We start from the raw sequence: 27,607 nt of genomic DNA, 5'->3' as shown, positions 1-27,607 counted from the left end.
CCCAATCAAAAGACACAGGCTATCAGATTGGATAAAAAAACAAGACCCATCGATATGCTGTCTGCAAGAGACTCATTTTAGAACCAAAGACACCCGCAGATTGAAAGTGAGGGGGTGGAAAACCATTTACCATGCTAATGGACACCAAAAGAAGGCCGGGGTGGCAGTCCTTATATCAGACAAATTAGATTTTAAACCAAAGACTGTAATAAGTGATGAGGAAGGACACTATATCCAACTTAAAGGGTCTATCCAACAAGAAGATCTAACAATTGTAAATATCTATGCCCCTAACATGGGAGCAGCCAATTATATAAAGCAATTAATAACAAAAGCAAAGAAACACATCGACAACAATACAATAATAGTGGGGGACTTTAACACCCCCCTCATTGAAATGGACAGATCGTCTAAGCAAAAGATCAACAAGGAAATAAAGACTTTAAATGACACACTGGACCAAATGGACTTCACAGACCTATTCAGAACATTCCATCCCAAAGCAACGGAATACACATTCTTCTCTAGTGCCCATGGAACATTCTCCAGAATCGATCACATCCTAGGTCATAAATCAGGTCTCAACCGGTACCAAAAGATTGGGATCATTCCCTGCCTATTTTCAGACCACAATGCTTTGAAACTAGAACTCAATCACAAGAGGAAAGTCGGAAAGAACTCAAATACATGGAGGCTAAAGAGCATCCTACTGAAGAATGAATGGGTCAACCAGGAAATTAAAGAAGAATTAAAAAAATTCATGGAAACCAATGAAAATGAAAACACAACTGTTCAAAATCTTTGGGGTGCAGCAAAGGCTGTCCTAAGAGGAAAGTATAAAGCAATACAAGCCTTTCTCAAGAAACAAGAAGGCTCTCAAGTACACAACCTAACCCTATACCTAAAGGAGCTGGAGAAAGAACAGCAAATAAAGCCTAAACCCAGCAGGAGAAGAGAAATAACAAAGATCAGAGCAGAAATCAATGAAATAGAAACCAAAAGAACAGTAGAACAGATCAACGAAACTAGGAGCTGGTTCTTTGAAAGAATTAATAAGATTGATAAACCCCTGGCCAGACTTATCAAAAAGAAAAGAGAAATGACCCAAATCAACAAAATCATGAATGAAAGAGGAGAGATCACAACCAACACCAAAGAAATACAAACAATTATAAGAACATATTATGAGCAACTCTATGCCAGCAAATTAGATAACCTGGAAGAAATGGATGCATTCCTAGAGATGTATCAACTACCAAAACTGAACCAGGAAGAAATAGAAAACCTGAACAGACCTATAACCACTAAGGAAATTGAAGCAGTCATCAAAAATCTCCCAACAAACAAAAGCCCAGGGCCAGATGGCTTCCCAGGGGAATTCTACCAAACATTTCAAGAAGAATTAATACCTATTCTTCTGAAACTGCTCCAAAAAATAGAAATGGAAGGAAAACTTCCGAACTCATTTTATGAGGCCAGCATTACCTTGATCCCAAAACCAGACAAAGACCCCATCAAAGGGTGCCTGGGTGGCTCAGTTGGTTAAGCGACTGCCTTCGGCTCAGGTCATGATCCTGGAGTCCCGGGATCGAGTCCCGCATCAGTCTCCCTGCTCAGCGGGGAGTCTGCTTCTCCCTCTGCCCTCTTCCCTCTCGTGCTCTCTGTCTCATTCTCTCTCTCTCAAATAAATAAATAAAACCTTTAAAAAAAAAAAAAAAAGACCCCATCAAAAAGGAGAATTACAGACCAATATCTCTGATGAACATGGATGCAAAAATTCTCACCAAAATACTAGCCAATAGGATCCAACAGTACATTAAAAGGATTATTCACCACGACCAAGTGGGATTTATCCCTGGGATGCAAGGTTGGTTCAACATCCACAAATCAATCAACGTGATACAATACATTAACAAAAGAAAGAACAAGAATCATATGATCCTCTCAATAGATGCAGAAAAAGCATTTGACAAAGTACAGCATCCTTTCTTAATGAAAACTCTTCAGAGTATAGGCATAGAAGGTACATACCTCAATATCATAAAAGCCATCTATGAAAAACCTACAGCGAATATCATTCTCAATGGTGAAAAACTGAGAGCTTTCCCCCTAAGGTCAGGAACGCAGCAGGGATGTCCACCATCACCACTGCTACTCAACATAGTACTAGAAGTCCTAGCCACAGCAATCAGACAACAAAAAGAAATAAAAGGCATCCAAATCGGCAAAGAAGAAGTCAAACTCTCACTCTTTGCAGAATATAGGATACTTTATGTGGAAAACCCAAAAGACTCCACCCCAAAACTGCTAGAACTCATACAGGAATTCAGTAAAGTGGCAGGATATAAAATCAATGCACAGAAGTCAGTGGCATTCCTATACACCAACAACAAGACAGAAGAAAGAGAAATTAAGGAGTCGATCCCATTTACAATTGCACCCAAAACCATAAGATACCTAGGAATAAATCTAACCAAAGAGGCAAAGGATCTGTACTCAGAAAACTATAAAATACTCATGAAAGAAATTGAGGAAGATGCAAAGAAATGGAAAAACGTTCCATGCTCATGGATTGGAAGAACAAATATTGTGAAGATGTCAATGCTACCTAGAGCAATCTACACATTCAATGCAATCCCCATCAAAATACCATCCACTTTTTTCAAAGAAATGGAACAAATCATCCTAAAATTTGTATGGAACCAGAAAAGACCCCGCATAGCCAGAGGAATGTTGAAAAAAAAAAGCAAAGCCGGTGGCATCACAATTCCGGACTTCCAGCTCTATTACAAAGCTGTCATCATCAAGAGGGTATGGTACTGGCACAAAAACAGACACATAGATCAATGGAACAGCATAGAGAGCCCAGAAATGGACCCTCAACTCTATGGTCAACTCATCTTTGACAAAGCAGGAAAGAATGTCTAATGGAAAAAAGACAGTCTCTTCAACAAATGGTGTTGGGAAAATTGGATAGCCACATGCAGAAGAATGAAACTGGACCATTTCCTTACACCACACACAAAAATAGACTCCAAATGGTTGAAAGACCTCAATGTGAGACAGGAGTCCATCAAAATCCTTAAGGAGAACACAGGCAGCAACCTCTTCGACCTCAGCCGAAGCAATTTCTTCCTAAAAACATCGCCAAAGGCAAGGGAAGCAAGGGCAAAAATGAACTATGGGGACTTCATCAAGATAAAAAGCTTTTGCAAAGCAAAGGAAACAGTCAACAAAACCAAAAGACAACCGACAGAATGGGAGGAGATATTTGCAAATGACATATCAGATAAAGGGCTAGTATCCAAAATCTATAAAGAACTCATCAAACTCAACACCCAAAGAACAAAGAATCCAATCAAGAAATGGGCAGAAGACATGAACAGACATTTTTCCAAAGAAGACATCCAAATGGCCAACAGACACATGAAAAAGTGCTCAACATCGCTCGGCATCAGGGAAATGCAAATCAAAACCTCAATGAGATACCACCTCACACCAGTCAGAATGGCTAAAATTAACAAGTCAGGAAATGAGAGATGTTGGCGGGGATGCGGAGAAAGGGGAACCCTCCTACACTGTTGGTGGGAATGCAAGCTGGTGCAGCCACTCTGGAAAACAGTATGGAGGGTCCTCAAAAAGTTGAAAATAGAACTACCATATGATCCAGCAATTGCACTACTGGGTATTTACCCCAAAGATACAAAGGTAGGGATCCGAAAGGGTACGTGCACCCCGATGTTTATAGCAGCAATGTCCACAATAGCCAAACTGTGGAAAGAGCCAAGATGTCCATCGACAGATGAATGGATAAAGAAGATGTGGTATATATATACCATGGAACATTATGCAGCCATCAAAAGGAATGAGATCTTGCCATTTGCAACGACGTGGATGGAACTGGAGGGTATTATGTTGAGCGAAATAAGTCAAACAGAGAAAGACATGTATCATATGACCTCACAGATATGAGGAATTCTTAATCGCAGGATACAAACTGAGGGGTGCTGGAGTGCTGGAGTGGGGGTGGGGTGGGATGGATGGGGTGATTGGGTGATAAGACACTGGGGAGGGTATGTGCTCTGGTAAGCGCTGTGAACTGTGCAAGAATGTTGAATCTCAGATCTGTACCTCTGAAACAAATAATGCAATATATGTTAAGAAAAAAAAAAAGAAGAAGAAGGTAGCAGGAGGGGAAGAATGAAGGGGGGGAAATCGGAGGGGTAGACGAACCATGAGAGACGATGGACTCTGAAAAACAAACTGAGGGTTCTAGAGGGGAGGGGAGTGGGGTGGGAGGATGGGTTAGCCTGGTGATGGGTATTGAGGAGGGCACATTCTGCATGGAGCACTGGGTGTTATGCACAATGAATCATGGAACACTACATCTAAAACTAATGATGTAATGTATGGGGATTAACATAAGAATAAAAAAAAAGAGTAAAGAATAGAAGAAAATGTTAAAAGTGTTTAAAAAAAATAAAATATAAAGCACATGTAAAAAAAAAAAAAAAAAGACTAAGCTTAGGCCCTGGACAGCTATTAATTACAAAAAAAAAAAATGAGAAAATAGCATACCTTAAATCTAATGTTTTATTAAAAGTGCAAATGTATTAATGAAATCTTAGGCAATATTCCATTTTATTTGAGTGCATAAATGAAATGTTATTTTCATTCTCACAATCATCTCAGACAACAGATAGCCCAACTGAGTTAAAGTTGTATATTCTCATTTTTGCTAAACAATCTGTTCATAGGAAGGCTATTTAAAACAAACATATTCCAAGCCATTCATATGTCAACCGATATTTCTAAACTAAAGCAAATAACTTTAAAATGAGGTATTTCGATCAATTTCAATCCAAATATGGTTTTCAATAGCAGAGCACAAAATTACCCCTCATTTGAACGAAAATCTCAAACTTTGGGATTATTTGTTTCTGCATGTTATAGGCTGTTTATTGTGAAATCCACAATCCTTTGATATTTTCTTAAACAGATGAAATTTGCCTTCTTCCCCTAGGGAAATGCCAGACTATAATGATATCTGAGAAATACGATTAAATTAGTTTAATTACTTCATGTCAACTTGATAAGTCACTGCTCTTTCATGCAAAAACTGCCACTTGTAATTTAATGACTGTCCATACTGTTTCAATTGATTAAATGTCTAATACACATAAAACATTGAAAGAAGTTCTGTATATCTTACAGCAGTTCAGTGGAGAAGTCTTGTCCCAGGGGTATGTAAATCTGAAGTACAAGAAACCTCTGGATCAGTCCAACTAGAATGAGATGGGAAAATATACATTCATATGTTCAAACCATTTATATGTGCATATAAACCAACACAATCACACACCATCAGCAGCCTGAAGCTTTTAGCGTTTCAGTAATATAGCACAACTGTAATAGCACTGCCCATGAGTTACAACTTCATTATAAAAGCAAAAAAGTTGATGAAAATCAAATCAAACTCTGACAACAAATGTTGCCTTTTAAAGTCCCACCTGTGGGCTTGGTGAAATTTTTATGAAAATTTAAAAAAATAGTAATTTTTTACTTACTGTTTTTATTAGGTTGCAAGAGAATGTACACATAGGACAGCATTCAATAGAAACCAATAAAATTGAACTACAGATTCCCATCAAGGCAGCCATAAAAGCATGTGGCAATTATTTTTATCCATTGACAGTTTTAACTGAACTAAACAACTTAATAAAAAACAACAGATCAAGAAAAACGATTCTAATTATGACAACTACAGCTGAAGGTTTGATGAGCTATATCTAGTTCATAGGATTTTAAATGTGTCCACAGTGAGATGGATGGAGGAACATATTTTCATTTATAATGCCTTTTGTTAATTTAACATACTTTTAATTAATTCAGTGTTCACAAACTGCAAACTGACTGCTTTCATTCCCCATCACCAGCTTCATCTGAATTAAAAATATCTGAAGAAAAACCAACCCCCACGGCACTTTTAATAGCTGAAGGCTACAACTGTTTCGAAAATCAATTGATTTTATATTATCTCTTCAGACCCATTCACTTAATTCCTTTTCTCTTAGGTTTTGAACTTCTGCTTGATATCTCAATTATGATGCTCCTAATGGATGTTTTAGAATCACTTCCTCCTAAAACATGCTTTTAGAAACTTATTTCCTCATGTGGGACTTCTGTAGGAAATGGAAATGTTCTGACTTATCTGTGAACCTCTCATAGAAATCTTACAGTACAGGGCAACAGGAGAGGATAAAAGAAGGCTACTGGTCTAAAATGCGTATTATTTTCTATTTATTCCAACTCAGTAGACTTAACAAATTTAAGTATTTCAAAGTAATAGTATGTGTATGTTTGTTGTTTGTGTGTGTGTTTTAACAACACATGTTTGGGTAATCTACATGTATGTTCTGGTTTATAATTCCTTTGGGAAACTGTTTTGCAACATTCCTGAACAACTTAAATAGTTCCTACATTTTACCCAAAATTTAGTTTCTACAAAACAAACATATTTGGTCAAGTCTACTTAATATCTTTTAAGTCAAACATACAATGATAACTTCTACTTATAATGCTAAGCTTACAAACTGCTTGAGAGAACCATCCATAGAGTAGTAATAGAACGGAAACAGGGGATAACAGGCTCTGACCTTTGAAAATTCTCTAGGAACTGGATTTTACCATGTTTATGGGAAAAGCCAGTGAGGCAACCCTGAGTTCTGGACTATAAAACCAACAGGAGATACCAAAATGAGGCCAACTTCAATAAATCATCATTAATTTCTCTCCTGCATCTTCCATTGATTGACCCTATGGCGTTTTTCCATCGCACAATGGCCTCTGTATATAGAGCTGAGAGAGCACCTGGATAAATGAAATCAGTCTTTACAAAGGTCCCTAAGTTGTGTTACAAATCTCACTGAATCAGCACAATTTTCTTCAAAAACAATGAGCTATGCTACACATACAGGGCATTTTCCTATGAACATTTTTAGATACGAAAGACACTTGCCCTCAAAAAAAGAAAGCTTTGTAATTCAACTTTCTCACATACAGAAGCTCTAGTTTCCAAAAGGCTTCACTTCTAAGATTAAAAGAAGTATGACAATACCATATGGTGACGATCTGACAAAGAAAAAAATACTTTAATCACATTTGACATACACTGATCCTGTGTGTCAGAAATGCTAAATAAACTCTATAGTAATATTTTTTCCAGTGGCCTAGTAAATTTAAACTGACTCTTCATGTCTACATTATATTGAAAATCACTAAGTAATGCTGAATGTGAACTACTATTAGTCAAAAAATGCCCATCAAGTATATAAAATTCATAAAAATTTAGTCTTTTTACTGAAATATGCAGGTTTCTACAGTTTCATAATCTGTTCTCTGCTGAGATAAACTACCTCTATTTTTAAGGGGTCAAGGCCTTTTTTCCTTTGAATCTTTTAAAACGCATTTAACTGGTAAAACACCATCAGGTTTTTAAAGAGTGGTTTTATACTTGCTTCATTATAGCCAGTGACAGCTGTACACCAACATACACCACATGTACATCTCACAAGTGTTTGTTTCATCGTCCACGAGTTTGGGATGAGAGCACAACACAGTCATCCTTTACAGGTGCCCTGCCAAGTCATGACTGAAGCTACTTCCTGCTTCCTAGCGCAGTCCCAGCACGAACAGCACACTGAGGTGAAGTCTCCCACTTCAACCCAGAAGACAGGAAACAGGTATGCCTCTATTCTGGATCATTCCATATTCCTTGGGCAAATCAGAAGATCTCTCTGGGCTCTTTTCCTTTCAGGTGAAAAACTGGGCTGGGCAAATTAGATATATACCTCACAGGATTATTTGTATGAATTAAATTAGATCTATCATTCAAAAAAAGACTTACTGAGCATCTACTACATGCCAGACTCGAGGCAGATGTTTTTGTAGTGAATAAGACAGACACTGTCTCTGCTCTCTTGGAACCGATATTCTAGTTTCAGGAAGGAGAAGGTCAGGGTGCAATGAAAATGTATAATCCTCGGTCACTGGAGGGAAGACGAGTGAGGGTTTTCTGGGAGAAATAACACTGGAATTCAGCTGGGAAGAAAGAGCAGGGGTTGAGTGGGCGAGGGAGATGGAGGAACAAATGTTATAGGGAGAGGGAATACTCCATCATGTGATGAAAAAAGCCATGGTGGAGTGGATGAATCTAAAGATATAAAGGACTGGTAGGGGACACAGAAAGGGAAAAGCAGCAGGAGGTGATTCTGGCAAATAGCTAGGATCTCAATCATTCAGGGCCGTGAAGGCCATGTGAAGGATATAGGTCATCCTAAGATCAATGGGAATCCACTCATATATTCATTAATTTATTCCACAAAGATTTACTGAATGTCTACTATGTGTCAGGAACTATACTAGGTGAACAAAATAGACTAAATTTCTGTGCTGGGGGTGCTTACCTCTGGCAACTGTGAGAAAAACAATAAAAAAAAATCTCTAAGGAACAAATAGCATGTAAAATGGAGATAAGTACATGGGAAAAAGTAGAGAAAGGTAAAAGGGATCAAGAGCGTGGAAGGGCTATAAATTACAGGGCGGGGTGGGCTGTCATTGAGAAGACATTGTACTAAAGGCCTACAGAAGAGGAGATGGTGAGCCACGCAGCTATTTGGGAAAAGACAGCTCTAGGCAGAGGGTTACCAGCTTGTGCACAGGTGCGAAGGTGATAGGGCACCAGGCTACGTTTGAAAACAGCAAGGAGACCTGTATGGCTGCAACAGAGTGAACAACAGCAAGAGTAACAGGAGATAAGGTCAGAGAATTAAGAGGGTACCAGATACCATAGGGTCCCACAGATCTTTGGTTTTCACTCAGAGATGAGATATTTTCAGTAGCGGAGAGCCTTACATTTGCAAGTATTGCTCTAGCTGTGAAACTGACAACAAACTGTAGGGAAGCAAGTAAAAAAAACCAGGTGGGCCAATGAGAAGACGAATGCATGAGATGTTCCAAGCATGAGATGTGGTGGCACTGGCGGCGACAAAAAGTCGTAGTCAGACTCGAAGTCTAACCAAAGAGAGAACCAACAAAATCTTCCTGATGGACTGAATGAAGAGAAAAAAAATCAGACTGATTGAAGTTTTTTGTCAGAGCTACTTGAAAAGACAGGTTGCTAACAATGGAGATATGGCTATCTGTAGCAGCGGGAGTAGTTTGTAGGGTAAGGCGGTCCAGATAGAAATGTCATCTAAGCAACTGAAAATACAAGTCTGGAGTTTGAGCGAGAAGTCTGATTTGGAAATACATTTAAGCTGGAGTAAGACAGAGATGGTATTTAAATCTATGAGACAGGGCGCCTGGGTGGCTCAGATGGTTAAACGACTGCCTTCGACTCAGGTCATGATCCTGGAGTCCCGGGATCGAGTCCCGCATCAGGCTCCCTGCTCGGCAGGGAGTCTGCTTCTCCCTCTGACCCTCCTCCCTCTCATGCTCTCTGTCTCTCATTCTCTCTGTCTCAAAAAAATAAATAAAATCTTTAAAAAAAAAAATAAATCTATGAGACAAGCACCAATAATCAAAGGAGTAAATACAGGTAAAGAGTGTCAAGGGTCAGGTCTATAGGCATTGCAACACGAAGCTGGGTTGGGGAGAGAAAGAACATGAAAGGAAGCTAAAAAGGAAGACCAGTGAAGTGGAAAGAAAACTCAGACGATGGGCATCCAAGGAGGATGGTGTCAACTTGTTAAATGTTGCTGATACGTCAAGCACGATGAGGGCTGAGAATGAGCCACTGGATTCAGGAATACAGAGATGACTAGTGACCCTGACAAGAGCACTATCAATAGAGTGGTGAGATCAAGATCGTTGAAGGGTTTTAAACAAAGCAAGTCATAATGACATTTATTTTAAGAAGAATAACAAAGTGGGAGTGGGAGTAGGTTGGGGGGGGCTCATAAAGATGACCTCATCCTCATCCTCCAGAGCAGCTGAAACTTAGATAAACACAAGGCTTCAGGGATGCTGATCCCAAGAGACACACCTTAAGATTCAGATGCCACTGGCGGAGAAAACAATGGATTCAAATAGGAGTCTCAAAAAGATTAAGTCCTGGGGCAGACCATCCAAATGACAGATGTTTGCGTGTGACACTGCTGCATCTCATATGGGCAGCTCCACAGCATGATCCAGGATGAAGAGCAGCATGGATTTATTGGTATAGTTGGCTAATCATTTACTTAATCTGCTTATGAGGGCGAACTGGTTACAGTTAGAAATTATAACCCAAACTGTGATAGTTTCTTAATGTGGCAAGGTAACAAACTTACTTAACACCAACTACATACGATACACCAAGTTAGGGTACAGAGTGGATGGTGCAAGATTCCTGCGCTGGAGAAGTGCACAATCTGATCATCAATATCACGCTTTCCTCTATTTGATAAGATGTAGTGTAAAAAACAAACAAAACTCTGACATTTAGAGATGCTCAAATATAATTCCGAAATATCACCATTTAAAATGAAAAGTTAAACATACTTACTTTCATCATTAAGCTTTTTTCCTAACTACCTAATATAGTGGGAAATACATATGGGGTACCTAATGTCAAGTTTGCATAAATAAAGTGGATGTTTACTCTTAAAATAGGAATACGTAATGGTAACTGAGCTAAATTTAGAAATGTTAATGGAAAACCAATTCTCTACTCAAGACATGCCATTTAATTTAACAACTTCACACAGAAGGTCATTTTACACAAGTGAAAATAGCTATAAAGTTCTGTTATCAAAAATTACAAATAATTAATCTTAAAGGCATTAGTACAGGGCAGACTCTATAAGCTGTTTCATTTGTTACAGTACCACACATGCTACCAAAGAGCCAGATTAATTTTTAATTACAGGGCATTGTACAAGAAATACATTAGAAGATTCTTTTGTTTCTTCCAATTAAAACTATCATTTTTCCTTTTACAAAGCAATTATAACACATTAAGCTTGTTTTGTTTCTAAAAAAAATCTTAGATAAATGTAGGAAAAGGATGCTTGTCTTTAGTCACTGAGACTTTGAAAGAGGGGAAAGCTTTCTCAGATCCAACTGAGAGAGGTTACCAGAACTGATTTGATTTTATCAGTGACATGATTATGTGCACAGACGCAAAGGGCAGTGCATAGAAGGATAGGCCAACCAGAGAACACTGGTTTAGAACAAAGTCACACTCCTGCAAATCAGATGTATCCATCTCACAAAGTCAATATCCTTAAAAACAGATGGACCATGGCTCCTGTAACAAGAATGACCTACAATTTCAGACATATTTCTCTGGCTCATCTTAGTTCACCTCATTTATAAGTATATAAATTTTTGTGGAAATGAAAAAAAAAACTCTGTTGTTTAAAAGGAACTATGAGGAAATCATGATGTTTAAAGTGGTAGTAAATTAATAAAATTGATTTTAACAAAGATTACACTTTCTCTTTGAGGTTCTGTTTTATTTTAGAAAGAAACACTGGCAAACTATTTTAAAATTAATCATCTTCCATCTATAATTTCTATGGCTCGGTTTACATCTTAGAAATCTATAATATGCATGCAGTAGCGTGAAGTGGTAGATAAAGCAGAGCCTGTGAAAGTTTAGAAAGCCGAATTAAAACGAGAAAATCAGTTACCAAGAACAGGTCTTTTCATAGCACCTGGTACACAGTAGGTGTTCAGTAAATGTTCTTAATTAATAAAGGAATAAATAAGGAAATGATCAACATAAAAAATAACTGGCTGCTTACATTTAATAAATCACCTGAAATCTATAGTTAACACATAGGATAAAGTTGATGAAAATCGGACGAATTATTTTGAAAAATTATATATCTTAAATTGCCATCAATTTACTCAAAGCCTAATTTGGTGGCAGAGCCTTGAATCTTAACCTCAGTTCTGCCAATAATTGGGCTTCTGATTGTAAATTCAGGTTCCTTCTGCTTTAAAATGATGTTCCTAATTTCCAAAGTAAGAAAGAACTGAAAATCTACTCTTTGGGTTTTTGTTGAAACACATATTTGTATTTATATTTATACATATTAGATATTAATATTCTTGAAGGTAAGGTCACTAAGTAATGCCTTCTATGGTAAATAAAATCTAAAAAAATCTAAAAATCTAAAAAAAAAATACTTCTAGATTACGAATCAACAGTGAAGCAAAATACATATATAACTTAATATATATTTATATAATATTTATATATACATGAAGTCTGGCATAAGGTTAATTTCTAAATTAAAAACAGACCTATCACTTTAAGTTAACAGATGCCAGTAAAAGCCAAACTAATGCCTGTGTGCTAGACTTAAAAGTATAACTTTAAAAATCAAATGTTAAGCTTTAATGTCAAAAATTTTACTTACGGATTTGCTTATTCTCCTTTGGTAACTGAATTTTGTTTGTTCGGCTGCTGCCTTCCAGGACAAACACAAAACTTTTAACTTCTTTATCAAACTCCTATAGAACAAAAATAAAAACAGTGGTAATTGGTGTATATTTTATTTGGCTTCTATCATAAAATTGGAGCTGCAAACCCATAGGGGGAAAAGTCCCAGATTCAAATGACTTAAAAGTCAGGCCTTGATGATACTCTTACCCTGAAAACTGCTGGGAACTGGATTCAGAAGCCCCACTCTATCACTTGATAAGTCCTCTATCATATCAAGAAACTCTTCCTCCAAATGATAAGAAATTCCCTAGTTTCAGGGATTCCCAAGTTACTAATTTAGAGTTTCCAGAATTTAGTTACCCTTCCTCTCCTTTAATCAACATATTCCTGTCTAACAGCACAGGCTGAACATCACTCCATGTTACCATATACAAAATTACCTAACCTATGTTGTATCCAGTCTGCAAGTTCCTGGGTGTCTGGCCATGGCTCATATGAAATTAATCATTGCCTTATTTTACTAGTGCTCTAACCTGAAGTTCTATATGTCATCTACTGAAAATCAGTACTAATTAAAGTGTCACAATTAAGGTGACCTTTTTTAAAAACTATGGTAGGAGAGGGACGCCTGGGTGGCTCAAGTCAGTGAAGCATCTGCCTTCGGCTCGGGTCAACATCCCAGGGTCCTGGGATCAAGCCCTGCATTGGGCTCCCTGCTGAGTCGGGAGCCTGCTTCTCCCTCTCCCTCTGTTGCTCCCCCTGCTTGTGCTCTCTCCCCGTCAAATAAATAAATAAAATCTTAAAAAAACCCCAAGAAACAAAAAACTATGGTAGAAGAAACAAACAGAACAAAACCAAACCTGAAAATAAAAAATCTCCTTAAAAGTGACAGTCCGATTTCCATGACTCAAAGTGGTAATGTAAATGGTTATTTTTTCATTTTGAAGCAAATTCCCAACCTGAGTATAAAGACCCATTATAATATTTCACAGATCCTCCCAATCTTCCTCTCTGTATATGTTAAGAAATGCATTGTAACTAAGGCTGCTGAGCATTAAATAACATTTAAATAAATCTGTATTATATCCATCACAACAGCATCTCTCATGTATTTGAAATGAACACACATAGACTGACTATATTATTCCATCTATACACAAGTTGGGCACATACTTAAAACCTTTCAACAGCTTACCCAAATCATCAACATGGTCCATAAACCCCCACCTAGTCTAGTTGCTGCCTGGTTTTGCAAACTTCAATCTCCTACCTTGCACTCTCTCTCTTCTCTGTATTCTGACCTTAGTAGCCTTCTTACAATTTTTTTTTTTTAAAGATTTTATTTATTTATTTGAGAGAGAATGAGAGAGAGAGAGAGAGAGAGAGCACATGAGAGGGGGGAGGGTCAGAGGGAGAAGCAGACTCCCTGCTGAGCAGGAAGCCTGATGTGGGACTCGATCCTGGACTCCAGGATCATGACCTGAGCCGAAGGCAGTCGCTCAACCAACTGAGCCACCCAGACGCCCGCCTTCTTACAATTTCTTAAAAATTCTAAGCTCTCTCCTGCACAAGGAATTTGTATGTGCTTCTCCCTTTGCCTGAAACACTCTGGTCTCCACCAGCCCTACACAGTGCATAGTTAGCTCTTAGAAATCCAATGTCATTTCCTTGGGGAAGCCTTAAATACGCTCCCTGCTCTATACCCTCCACATCACTGATCTCTCATTCACAGGAAGAGCTGTATAATTTTAAGCAAGTTGTTTACTCTCCCCATGACCTCAGTTTTAGCATCCAGAAAACTGGCATAAAGTACCTATCACACAAGGCTACTGTATAAATATATGTAATGTGCTAAAGCTGGGCTTGGCAAACAGTAAGCACTCAGTTAACAGTAGCTTTAAAAAGTTACCCATAAGGTCCACAGAAAGACATCTTTCTCCCAGTTGAATAGGAGAGGAGTGAAAGAGAAAGGGATAGGGATGGATATAGGTTTTTAGGTCTGGTGGCATCAGGCTGAGGTAGTTTCTATCTGATGGCATCAATTTTCCCTGTGAAATGGGGCATGAAGTCTTCCAGTGAGTCGGTAAAGAGGGCCTGTACTTGTGGATTGGGGAGGGGGGTAGAGAGTTGGGGGTTGAAAACTTGAAGATAATGGAGAAATAATCATTTGAGAGACTAAGAGAACATACGAGGAGAATTTTCTAGGTTGTTCAGGTTGAATTTATAGTATTATTAATCTGAGAGGCTATTGATTTTTTTCTCCAAAGTTACTGAGGGGCCCAGAACTCTGCTCAGAAAAGACAGATGGCTGGGGATTCAGACATGGTTGGCCTCTGCAAGGCCAGCATGATGAAAGGACAAAGAGCAAGGGCATTCAAGGTTTTGCCTGGGAAGTGAGTGAAATCACAGACTCTGGATTCTGGGCTGAAGAGGAGAGGAAGCGAAGATAGAGAAAATACATGCCTAAATAAAACTAAGCACTGGGGAAGTAGAAAGGCCAATGGCCTCAAGGTCTCAATTAGGTTGAAGAACAAATACAGTGAGACTAAGTGAGCAAGCAGCCTTAAGAACTGAAGCTCGGGGTCGGAGAGAGATGTCTCAAGGTGTGTCTTAGTCATTTCAGAGGCCCTGCAGTTTACCGTGATAAGGGACAGGGTGTGACAGTGGGAACGGGGACTGACAGAGAGTGGAATAGGTTATTAGTGATGAAGAAATCAAGAAATGAGCAGCTCAGGGTTTGGAGAGTTTCCTCACAAACACTGAAGTCACCTAAAACAACAGCAGGACTTGGCCTACAGAGAAGGGTTATGAGCTGAGTGCCAAAGTCTTGAAAGGACTGAGGAGTGGTTTCTGGGAGAGCTGCAGCCAACAGGGTCATGAAAGGGTTTTTGAATGAACAGTAAAAACAATTCTGAAACCTTATCAAACCCTTTTTCTTATAATCTTCATTCTCCTTTCTCTCCAGGATTTAGATGGCTCTAACTTCAAACACTTACTTTCCAAATCACAGATGGACTGCCAAGGATCTTCCATTTTGCTCCAGGATTTTTGCCCTGGGCACTAAAGATTTCAACAAATGCACCTCCCTGGAAAATAAAAACATGTTTAAATTAAAGTGAAAGACAATGCTAAACAGGAAATACTATCCACCACACAGTCTATAACCACTGTTCCAGGCATCTGTCTGTTAAATAGATCTGGGAGGAAACATTACCCCTGTTATTAACTCCTACAGTATACTTTGATTGTACTTAAGCCACAACCACTCTGATTTTAAAAATATATATTTTTTTAAAGAATGATAAACATTAAATTGTGCCATACAAACTCTACTCTCTCTCGATGTGGGGTTCATTTACTTGCCATGTATAAATCATGCTTACAAAACATTCTATTCATCTTTGACTAAAGGGTTTAAACTCAACTTCAGAGCCAGGCTAACAAATTCTGGTAAGTTATCTGTGGCTATAAGCTTTCCAGTCATACTGACCCAAGCTCCGATACCAGCTTTGACATTTATTAACTATCTGACCTTGAGAGTTATTTAACCTCTTGATTCTCCATCTGTAAAATGGGTTGTTGGATTACACAGGATAGTACACATAAACCATCAAACACAATACCTTGTATGTAGCAAGGGCTCAATAGTGCCAGCAATAATTATTCAAAAAAAGGGCAAATTGAATATTTTGGTACTGGTTAATAAAAAAGCTTGGGAACGAGTGGGCGTTAGGGTTTGATTCTTATTCTGAGCATTCCCATCTTTTTATATATCTAATATAAACTGATATGGAAATCTATAAAATTTGTATAAGAAAAACAGAGAATCATTTGTATAAACATGCTCTGTGTTCCCTATTGCAAACCTGAGAACATGCAAGGCCATGCTTATATAAAAGTACTAAACACATTACTGAATATCCAGAAGCTTTAATTATCAAAGAAAGGAATTAAGATGATTATCTCTGAGGAAGAGTTAATTGCAAGAAATTGAGAATATGAAATGAAAACTAAATATGGTTTTCTTTTATGGTCTGTTTTAATTATAAGCAGCACATGAGCAAATCTGTCTGATTTTTGTAAAGAATTTCCAGCTTTTAAGTTTTCTCAATAATATAAAGGTATTTTTGCTTCTGAGTTTTAAAACCATCACTTTAACTTAAGACACTAAATTTCTTCTTCCTTAGGCAGTATTATGTGCAAACTGTGTGTGGTTAAGAATTACTATAAATTACTATAGCTTCTGGGGTTAGGTCACATATCAATAAAAATTTTAAATTTGAGGCAGTTTTGTTTGTTTGTTTTTTTAAAGAGAAAAATCCTTGTACCTGGTGGAATACCCATCCCCTCTTCCTTCTGCTTTCTCCTGTTTTCCATTGTGGGCATATGCTTTTTTATAGTAACATATTTTACCTAAATTGAGAGGAAAACTCTCTTAAATTGTTCTAACACATTTAATGATATCAAATGGGAGTAGAAGAAAGAGAACAGCAGACTACTTGAAGGACACTAATAGGAAGGCAAGTAGCATTTGGTAAAAAGGTAGAGGTAATCAATGGAGGGCTGGTCCAGCACAGGGACAACTGTAAACAGAGAATGTAACCTCAGGTAGAAGTAGGAGGGAAGGGGGCGCCTGGGTGGCTCAGTTGGTTAAGCGACTGCCTTCGGCTCAGGTCATGATCCCAGGGTCCTGGGATCGAGTCCCACATCGAGTCCCACATCGAGTCCCACATCGAGTCCCACATCGAGTCCCACATCGGGCTCCCTGCTCAGCGGGAAGCCTGCTTCTCCCTCTCCCACTCCCCCTGCTTGTGTTCCTGCTCTCGCTGTCTCTGTCTCTGTCAAATAAATGAATAAAATCTTTAAAAAAAAAAAGAAAAAAAAAAAAAGAAGTAGGAGGGAAGGACAGGAGACTAGGGTCAAAAAAAGCAGTGGGTCCAGTGGATTCAGGGGTCCAGTGAGGTGAGAAGAGCAAGCCATGTTTTGAAGACATTAAGATACTCAAGGTGACAGAGGAAGACCCAGAAGCAGTTTCTCCACTGTGATCTTTGGACCATGTGCATCAGAATCAACTGGGGCAAGTTTTTACAGATGTTCTCATTTACTAGATGGGGGGTGAGGGTCAGGAAATCTGCATTTTCACAAGTACCCCAAAAGATCCTAACCTACCCCGGTGTTAGAGAATCACTGACCCCAGTTTTAGGGAAAAAGAAAATAGCACGTAGATAAATGCTTATTTTTTCTTGGTTTAACCCACTCATGCATTCACTCATTCACTCTACTCTAAATAGCTTCTAAGCCATCAGTGTGCATCAACAGTGAGTGCCCAAGGAACTTGTTAAAACTCAAGATGCATATATGGGCCCTGCCCTAAGATTCTGATCCAGAGGTCCGATGGGGGTTTAAGATCTGCATTTTAATCAGAGTCTCAGGCAATCCATACACCTTCAAAAGAACTGAGCTGGAGATTGAACAAAAGCCAAATCATACGCCCAAACCGTGGTTGCTTACTCCTTTTTTCTTCCGGGGTCGAGACGACTCATCCAGAACTTCTTTCTCACCCAGAAAAAAACCGTGTTAAGGGGGAGTGGGGAGGGAGCGCTGTCCTCACCCTGAACACGAACTACCTCACCCAAGAGGAGAAAGCTGTGGACGGCCGTTTCGGGTTACCTGGTACTCATTTTTGAACATTCCCGCAGGGGGCCCGGGGCTTGGGGGACACGGAGTTCAGGGCGTCCAGCGAGTGGCGTGACCCTGACGGCTGGAAATCGGCGGGCGGGAGCCCCAGAGCCCGACAGCAGGGAAGGGCTTCGCGCGTCGCCCCGACTCTTCTCAGCCCCCGGTCAGCTCCACGTCGAGCCCCCGCCCCGCACCATCGCGGCCCCTGCCTCCGGGGTGCCCGGGTGTGGGAGGGCGCAGCTATCTGGGCGGGCTTCGGGCGGCCCTGGGGGAGTGATTGTATGCGTAACCTACGTAACGGGGCGCCCAGCCACAGAGCCACGGACAACCGCCCGCTCGCCTGGGAAAGACGGGCGCGCTCCCGCCGTCGCCCCGCCCCGCCCCCGAATTCGATCGGAAAGGGGCGGGGCCCAGCGGCGCCTGCGTTCGGACCGCGCCCATTGGCTCCCACGAGGCGCCTGCGCGTTGAGCTCTGTGTGCTCTTCACCGACGGATAAATGAGAGTACGCGGTGACGTAGGCGTTGCTCAGGCAACTCAGGGACTCTCCTGGAGATGGTGGGCCGCCCAACCTGTGACCCGCGCTCTCTAAGGTCGTGAGCTCTGTCTGCGAAAAAGCCTAAAATGAGCCTGGTTTAAGAGCTACCGCAGGGGCTGGACTCTTCTAGTGAACCTGTCAAGTCGGTTTCGTCTCTCTTCTTTGTAAACACTGATAACTGGTAGGTTGCTGAAGGGAAGAGTCGTGGAAACATGGAACCCTCACATGGCCTTTGGTTCGATGGTTTCCAAACTAGGTTTCGTTGAGGCAGGAATAGGGTCAGTTAGTCCCGTTCATTGTTTCAGAAGGCCCAAGGAAGTAGGAGTGTTTACTCAAAATCACTGCAAATGTTCAAAAGCCAAGATTTTTTGCTTAAAATAACTACATACATTATTGAGCCAGGCGCTTTTCCTAAGTTTAAGGATTCGGTTACTTCATTTAGTTTCTATGTCAGAACCACTCTTATAAGGTAGGTATTATTATCACTTTTTGGCTCAGAAAGGTAAGATAGCTTGCCCAAGATCACATGGCCAATAAGGCATGGAGCTGGTTTGGAGCTCTTGTCTAGTGCTGTCCTCAAGGCTGAGTTAGGTCAGTGGTAAGCATTATGAATAACCAGGTACCACTCATGGAGTCCCTACTACAGGCCAAGTGGTTCAAGGTTCACAGCCATGTGAGGTTAGGGATTAGTCTCCTTTCAGTTGAGAATATTTCATTTCTAGAATTGATTAGGAATTTACTCCAGGATGTGATGTTACTTTTTAGTTATGATTGAGCCTGATATTCGAATTCACCCAAAAGTCTTAAATATTTCTGTTCCCTACAATATGCCAACCACTCTGGATCATGTACAGCATGAGAAAATGAATGCTTTCTGGACCTGCTCCTTATCAGGGTTAAGAAAAGAAAAGCTGATAAGGAACAAACTTACTAGAACACACTAAGTCTAATACCAGATGTGTACAAAGGCAGAAGTGAGGTTGTCATATAACTGTAAATTGCAGTACAATATCCAGAATCCAGAATCCCTGATTTCTAGAGCTCAAACCTAGTTCAACAACAGTTTTTGGTAAGACTCTTTGCTGGAGACTTTGGGAATTACGGCCAATAGACATGGTCTCTTGTCTTGCAAGACTTGTTATCTACTGGGGGACATTTATGCATTCATTCATTTAACAGATAATTCCTAGGGATGTAATATATTCTAGATATTACGCCAAGAGCTAGGGTGTCCAGGGAAGGCCCCATCTTCATGGAGCTTACACATTAATAGGGGTGGGACACAATAAACAAGTGAACAAATAATTAGAACTTGTGATAAATCCCACAAATCTGGTGATAGGGAATAACATTGGAAGGGTCTATTAGTTTCCTGTGGCTGTTGTAACAAGTTACCAGAAACTAGCTGGCTTAACACCACAGAAATTTATTCTCTTACAGTTCTAGAGGCCAGCAGTCCAAAATCAAGGTGTCAGCAGGGTGACACTCCTTTGGGAAGCTTTGGAGGAAAATCTACTCTTTGCTCTTCCAGCTTCTTGTGGCTTTTGGCATTCCTTGACTTGTGACTGCATCTCTCCAATGTCTGCCTCCATGGTCACCCTGCCTCTTCCTGTGTGTGTCTTCTCTCAGTGTCTCTTATAAGGACTATGGTGATGGCATTTAGGGCCCACTTGGATAATTCAGGGTTATCACTCTATTGCAAGATCCTTAACTTAGTAACACCTGCAAGAACCTTTTTCCAAATAAGGAAACATTCACACGTTCCAAAGGGTAGATGTAGGCATCTTGGAGGTGGGGGAGGTCACAGTTTTTGACCTAACACAAAGGGTGACTTGTACTATATAATACAAAGCAGTTTTAGATAAATGCTGTAAGAGAAGCAAAAAGTCAGTGGGAGTACAGGAGGAATCTAGGGGACATCCTAAGGCTTTTAGCAATCTACTTGGCTGTATGAAAAGCATGTTTTAACACCAAAGCTGAAGAGAAACTCACAACTCTGTCCTATGTTATTTTCTATCTTTATCATTATCTGAATTTGTTTGTTTATATGTTTGTCATCTGTCTTTAGCTATCATAAGGTAAATTTGATGAGGGCAAGAGTTTTTTCTGTGTTCATCATCACCAACCTCACTAATACCACAATGCCTCCTGCATCCTCACTCCCTGTGGTATAGCAGCCTCCAAAATGACCTTCTGGTATATTTGCCCTTTGTGTAATCTCCTCTGTAAGTGTCCTGGACCTAGAGACTCACTTCTAATGAATACAATATGATGCTGAGATGTCATTTTTAACATTAGGTTACAAAAAGACTGATTTCCTTCTTGCTTAGCTTCCCACTCCCTTGCTGTGGTTCTTCTTCCCTAACTCTGTCCTTACATGAAGGAAACCAGTTGCTCTATTGTGAGTACCCCCCTGGAAAGGTCCATGTTGCAGGGAACTGATGTCTCTGGCCAATAGTCAGTGAGAACTTGAGGCCGGTCAACAGTCACACGAGTAGGCTTCGAAGTGAATCTTTCCCTGGTCAAGCCTTGAGGTAAATGCATTCCTGGTCAATGCTTTGATTGCAGCCTTATGACTAAGCCAGAGTCAGAGGCACCCAGCTAAGTCGTATCCTGATTCTTGATCCAAAGAAATTATATTTATTGTAAACTGCTAAGTTTTAGGGTGATTTTTTTTATATAGCAATAGATACACTCCCCATACCCAATCCATCACCTGAACCTAATTGTTTTATCTAAATACCTCTAAAATCTACTTACCTTCCCTCTGTATGCTGTAGTCTGTACGCTGATTTACCTGTGATTTGCTCTTCTCTGAACTACTATGATAGCCTCCTAATACACCATGTTGACCTCCCTTCAAATCCATCTGCACTTTGCAGTCAGAGTCATTTTTATAACAGACAAATTTAGTCATATCAGTCTCTTGCTTCTAACCCTTTTGTGACTATAGAACCTGTCTTCCTCTCTAAGTTCAGTATATGATGTGCAGCCCCCTTTATTTCAGTCACATTGAGTTTTCTTTTAGTTCTTCATGTTCAACATATGTGCTTCCACTGTAGGGCCTTCGTGCTGTTTTGTCTATGGTGAAATCTACCCTTACCCTTGGCAGTGGTGGCTGTAAAGCAAAATTAGAATGTACCCTACTTTAACAATATGAACTCAAAACCAGAGATGGGAAGGGATCCAATTTTATAATATCAAATGCTGTTGTTTGATTTGGATGAATGCAAGCCATGACTAAAATCTTGGATTTGATTATGGCATCTGATTCTTGGTTTTGGCTCAGGTCATGATCTCAGGGTTGTGAGAATGAGCCCTGCATTGGGCTCTGTACCCAGCGTGGAGTCTGCTTGAGATTCTCTCCCTCTCCCTCTGCCCCTCCACCCGCTTGTGGTGCATGTGCCTGAGCACGCTCTCTCTCTCAAATAAATAAACCTTAAAAAAAAAAAAAAAAAGAATGGCTACCAAAACTCAGCCCTGTCACCAAATAAATAAACGAACAAACAAAAAAAGCCCCAAACAACAAACCAGCCTGCCCAAACAACTTTGCTTAAGCCAAGTTATTTGTGTATGTTATAAAAGACAGTGAAACATTTTCTCTAATTGCTACAATTTTTAAAGAAGTCAGTACATTTAGTAATTGCGTTAAATTGCTTAACTTAATTTGACAACATTAAGAATTAGTCACTTTACAAGCTTTAAAAGTGCTTGTCTTTGTTCTACAAAGAAAGTCATTTGGTGGTGTATTAATGTTATTAAAGGATATTGGATGATATTTAAAATGGAATAGACTACAGTTTTTGAGGGTGGTGGAATCTTTGTATGTCAATGTAGTCATTCAAATTAGGTGCTATTATTATCAATTTGACAAACAATAGTATTCTTTTGAACTAAGAATATACAGTATTTACTACAGTATAGTTGTAGTTTATATTTTGGTTGCAGTTCATAATCAAATTATTTAGCATAATGGGAAGGAAAAAAGATACTGGTTTGATGATCAGAATTTGTTTTGCTGCACAATAATCTAGAACTGTTTAATACTCAGAGGATTATTTAATTTTTTTCCACATTATGGATTAACTTTATGAATGGCAATAATGCCAAGTTGATAGAATAATTTAGAAACTGACTATTTTACAGTTTCAATGAATTGAGAAAAATTAGTGACACCTGAGTCATCCATTTGACTTTTGATTTGAGAATAGTGATGTCTTCCTTTTTCAAGCAAATGTGGTATGGGGAAAGATTTTGATGATTTTACTGATGGTAGATATTTTCCCCCCTCTCTAGTCTCTGAGGTTCTAAAGTGATGCTTTTCCTGCCTGTACCTTTAGATGACCAAATACTTCAAAATTCATGTATAAACTTGAAATTTCCAAAACTAGCTACTACCGGACAATTTTCTCAGGGGAAATACAAACAAACAAATAATGCTAGTAAGTGAATATTTAGGTATGAATACTTCTCTAACTGAAACAGTTTTGTGGAGTAAGCACTTAGATTTAGAGAAATGAAATATTTGTAAAATATGTCTCTGAAAAGATTAAATGAAGTGAGCTGATATTTAATACCAGTTTGTTTTTAAATATATAAATGCTCTTCTTTTGTCAGAAAAAGTTACGTTAGATCTCAGTAACAAGTTTTTCTTACATAACCATCCCTAACCTAAAACCAGTTAGTGTTGACTCATGGTAAGAAGGCTATAGAAAACTGGATACCCACATGCAAAAAAAAATGAGGTTGGACCCTTACCTTATGATACATAAAAGAAAAAAAAGAACTCAAAGTGGATCAAAGACCTAAACATAAAACTTAAAATTATAAAACTATGTTTTGGAAGAAAACATAGAGGAAGAGCTTCCTGTCACTGGATTTGACAGTGATTTCTTGGATGTGACACTAAAAGCACAGGCAACAAAGTTAAAAAAAAAAGATAAGTTAGACAACATCAAAATTTAAAACTTACATGCATCAAAGGACATGATCAACTGAATGAAAAAGCAACCTATGGAATGGATATTTGTACACACATGTTCTTAACATTATTCTCAACATTCAAAGTGGAAGCAACCCATGTTCATGGATGGATGAATGGATAAACAAAATGTGATATATACAATCAATGGAATATTATTCAGCCTTAAAAAAGAAGGAAATTCTGACAAATGCCACAACATGGATGAATCTTAAGGATATTATGCTAAGTGAAATAAGCAAATCACACACACACACAAATACTATATGATTCCACCTATAAAGTATATAGAGCAGTCAAAAATCATAGAATCAGAAAGTAGAATGATGGTTGCCAGGGAATGGGTGGACTAGGGAGAAGTGGGAAGTTGTTGCTTAATGGATATAGAGTTTCAGTTTTGCAAGATAAAGTTCTGGAGATTAATTATACAACAGTATGAATATACTTAATAATACGGAACTGGATACTTAAAAATGTTTAAGATGGCAAATTTTATATTATTTTTTATCATAATTAAAAAATTTTATGGGGGAGAGGAGCTAATAAGGAAAAAATGTCTAAAAAAAAGGCTCCTTAGAAACAGCTTGAGAAATGCTGGTATTAATATTTGTACATGTGTGCATGCATGTGTCTGTATGCATGCCCAGGCATGTCTATTTAAGCTGAGTTATTTAAAGTTAAAGTGCAGGCATCATAAGACTTTATTGCTAAATACATAGCATAATAGCATGTATCTCCTAAGAACAAGGATGATCTCCTACATACCATTTTATACCATAACACTACATGTATACTATACCTCAATATCATTTTCACATTCAAGAAATTTAGTATCGAACAATAATATATTTTGATATAGTCTATATTCAGATTTCTCCAGTTCTAATAATTGTTTTTTTCCACACAGGATCAATCAAGGGTCATACTGTGAATTTAGTTGTAATGTAATTATAGTCTCCTTTATTTTAGAACAGTTGGAGTATTTTCAAGATATTGGCATTTTGGATAGTTCACACCAGTTGTTTTGTAGAATGTCCCTCAATATGGGTTTGTCTAATTGTTTTCTTACAACTAAATTAAACATTTAGGGCAAAAATTACTATATAAATTATATAATTCATCCCTTTTGGAGATAAATAATATGCTTGTCCCATTATTGTGATGTCGAGATCGATAATTTGGTTAATTAAAGTGGTGAGTAGATTTTTCTATTGATATTTTTTATTTGTTTCTGATTAGAAAAGGCATATATACTTAGTTCAGAAAACTTGAAAAATGCAAAAGGAAAATCACTGTAATTTCACTACACAGAAATACACATTGTTAATGTTTTATGTATATCCTTAAGCAATCTTCTAGTGTTCCACATATAGTTGTTCCAACTTTTTGCTATTTAAAATTTTTGCTTTTGTAAATAACCCAGTAGTGAACATCATTGTTGCTCTTCAAATCTTTGTCCTAATTTTTAAAAATTATTTCTGTAGGATTTCTAAAAAGTCAATTGTTTGATTAAAAGGTAGTAACTTTTTAGATTGTTTCACATTTCCTGATATTATACTCTCTCTGAGATTTTTATTTAGGTATATAGTACTCAAAAATTTCTCATCAAATGTAAACACTGTTGTTTCAACAGAATAAACAAATTAGTGTAAGAACCTGGTAGAGATTATCTATCCTCATTCCATGTACCTAGTAGAGAAGGTCTTAATTGGCTTAACCCAGTCTATGGTAAGGTGTTTTTTTTTTTTTTTAAGTTTACTTTTAGAGAGAGCAGGAGCAGGGCCAGCTGGGGTGAGGGTGGGGGGAGGAGGGGCAGAGGGAGAGAATCTTTCAAGCAGATTTCCTGATGAGCGAAGAGCCGGCTGCTACAAAGGGCTTGATCCCACAATCCATGAGATCATGACCTGAGCTGACACCAAGAGTTGGGCTGCTTAACCAACTGAACCACCCAGCACCCCTGTGGTAAGGTTTTTCTGAAGTCACATATCCACAGGTGATCCAATCAGCTGAGGACAGGGAAAATAGTGCTGTTAACGGAGCAGATTTTCTGAAGGGATGATGTAGCAGGAAGAAATATTTGTTACTTTTAATATGTTTAGTTTAACACTTGGTTTAAAGAAAAAACACTCTTCCTCAATGTTTTTGTTTTTGTATTTGGCACCTAACATTCATTAAAGTATCATTTCCCTCATGTTTTCTACCACAGCTCAGGTCAAAATAATTTTTGATCTTTGATTAACTCCATTCCATCCTCCATTATATGGTAGAGTAATCTTTCTACTGTACCAATAAGGTCTTTCCCTTCACTGCTTAAATGCTCTTTAGTGATTTCTTATTGCTGTTAAGACAAAGGCATGGCTTACAAAGCCCCACTTGGTGGTTGAGTGGATGTGAGAGAGAAGGAAAAGGGATGATTTTTTTTTTTAAGATTTTATTTATTTGACAGAGAGAGACACAGCCAGAGAGGGAACACAAGCAGGGGGAGTGGGAGAGAGAGAAGCAGGCTTCCGGCCAAGCAGGGAGCCCAATGCGGGGCTCGATCCCAGGACCCTGGGATCGTGACCTGAGCTGAAGGCAGACGCCCAACGACTGAGCCACACAGGCGCCCCGGAAAAGGGAGGATTTAAGCATCTTATCAGTTTATTGTTCAGATAACTGGGTGAATTAAATTCAGATGGACTAAATTTGAGGTACCTGTGGGACATAAAATTTGAGCTATTAAATAGGAAATTGGGTATATGGTTCTAAAGCCAAAGATGGAGATTTGGGCTAGACATATAGAATCAGGAGTTATCAAAATACAGATGGTAATTAAAGACCCTGAGATAGTGGAGTAGAGAAACCAGAGACTCTAGAGTAAGAAGAAAAGAAAGCTTGGGCAGAAATGACATGTAAGAAATAGGTAAAGGATCAAAAGTGAGAAGTCAAAAAAGTAGGGAAAGACCACATACATCCAGTGACTCTTGTGCCAATGGTGTAAAGGTCTTTCAAGAAACGGGTAGGTCAGCAAATGCCTGTGCTTCTTTTTTTTATTATTATTATTATGTTAATCACCATACATTACATCATTAGTTTTTGATGTAGTGTTCCATGATTCATTGTTTGCGTGTAACACCCCGTGCTCCATGCAGAACGTGTGCCCTCCTTAATACCCATCACCAGGCTAACCTATACCCCCATTCCCATTCCCCTCTAGAACCCTCAGTTTGTTTCTCAGAGTCCATAGTCTCTCATGGTTTGTCTCCCCCTCCGATTCCCCCCCTTCATTCTTCCCCTCCTGCTATCTTCTTCTTTTTTTTTTTTTTTTTAACATGTAATGTATTATTTGTTTCAGAGGGACAGGTCTGTGATTCAACAGTCTTACACAATTCACAGCACTCACCATAGCACAAAGCCTCCCCAATGTCTATCACCCAGCCACCCCATCCCTCCCACCCCCCACCACTCCAGCAACCCTCAGTTTGTTTCCTGAGATTAAGAAGAAATGCCCGTGCTTCTAAGATGTCAAATAAGATAAGGCTTGAAAAGTAACATGGAGATCAACAGTGACCTTTACAAGATTACTTTGTTGGAGCCATTCAGATAGAAACCAGATTACAGTAGACTGAAGAGTAATTAGCAAATGGAGTAAAGAATGGAGTAAAGAAACTTTAATAGCTAGTGTTAGGCAGTTTACACAGTTTTTAATTATTATTTATTCCCAATGGGAGAGACCTGGATTTTGAAGATACAGAGGAGAGAGATAATCACAGGGAGAACCTGACAAGGAAGAAGTAAATGAGACTTAGCACACAGATGGAAGTATTATGCTTAGACAGGAAGAGAAGTGTATGATTCATTTTATTTTATTTTAAGATTTATTTTGTGGAGAGAGAGAGAGAGTACACTCACGAGTGTGCAGGACGGGGAGGGACAGAGGGAGAGGGAGAGAGACCATCTCAAACAGACTCCCCGCTGAGTGCAGAGCCTAGTATC

At 38.9% G+C, this 27,607-nt stretch overlaps 1 protein-coding gene across 7 annotated transcripts in view; it reads right to left on the bottom strand.

Annotated features, from left to right (window-relative positions):
- The window catches only part of CFAP20DC (CFAP20 domain containing), a 261,449-nt gene extending 243,042 nt beyond the window's left edge, over window positions 1-18,407 (bottom strand). For 3 of the 7 annotated variants that reach the window (XM_034997949.1, XM_034997950.1, XM_034997953.1), the window contains exons 1-4: window positions 18,107-18,401; window positions 15,433-15,522; window positions 12,411-12,504; window positions 5,213-5,285 (exon numbers count right to left, since the gene is read on the bottom strand). In XM_034997949.1, the coding sequence (XP_034853840.1) occupies window positions 5,213-5,285; window positions 12,411-12,504; window positions 15,433-15,522; window positions 18,107-18,127 (278 nt within the window). In that variant the 5' untranslated portion in view covers window positions 18,128-18,401. Of the gene's footprint in view, window positions 1-5,212; window positions 5,286-12,410; window positions 12,505-15,432; window positions 15,523-18,106 lie in introns of all 7 variants that reach the window. The other 4 variants (XM_034997947.1, XM_034997948.1, XM_034997952.1 and 1 more) reach the window with 3 other exon arrangements.
- Between the last annotated feature and the right edge of the window lie 9,200 nt (window positions 18,408-27,607).

Source organism: Mirounga leonina, unplaced genomic scaffold (genome assembly GCF_011800145.1).
Source record: "Mirounga leonina isolate KUSES-001 unplaced genomic scaffold, KU_Mleo_1.0 Mir_94, whole genome shotgun sequence".
NCBI classification, from domain to species: Eukaryota; Metazoa; Chordata; class Mammalia; order Carnivora; family Phocidae; genus Mirounga; species Mirounga leonina.
This window is presented reverse-complemented; position numbering and strand designations above follow the sequence as displayed.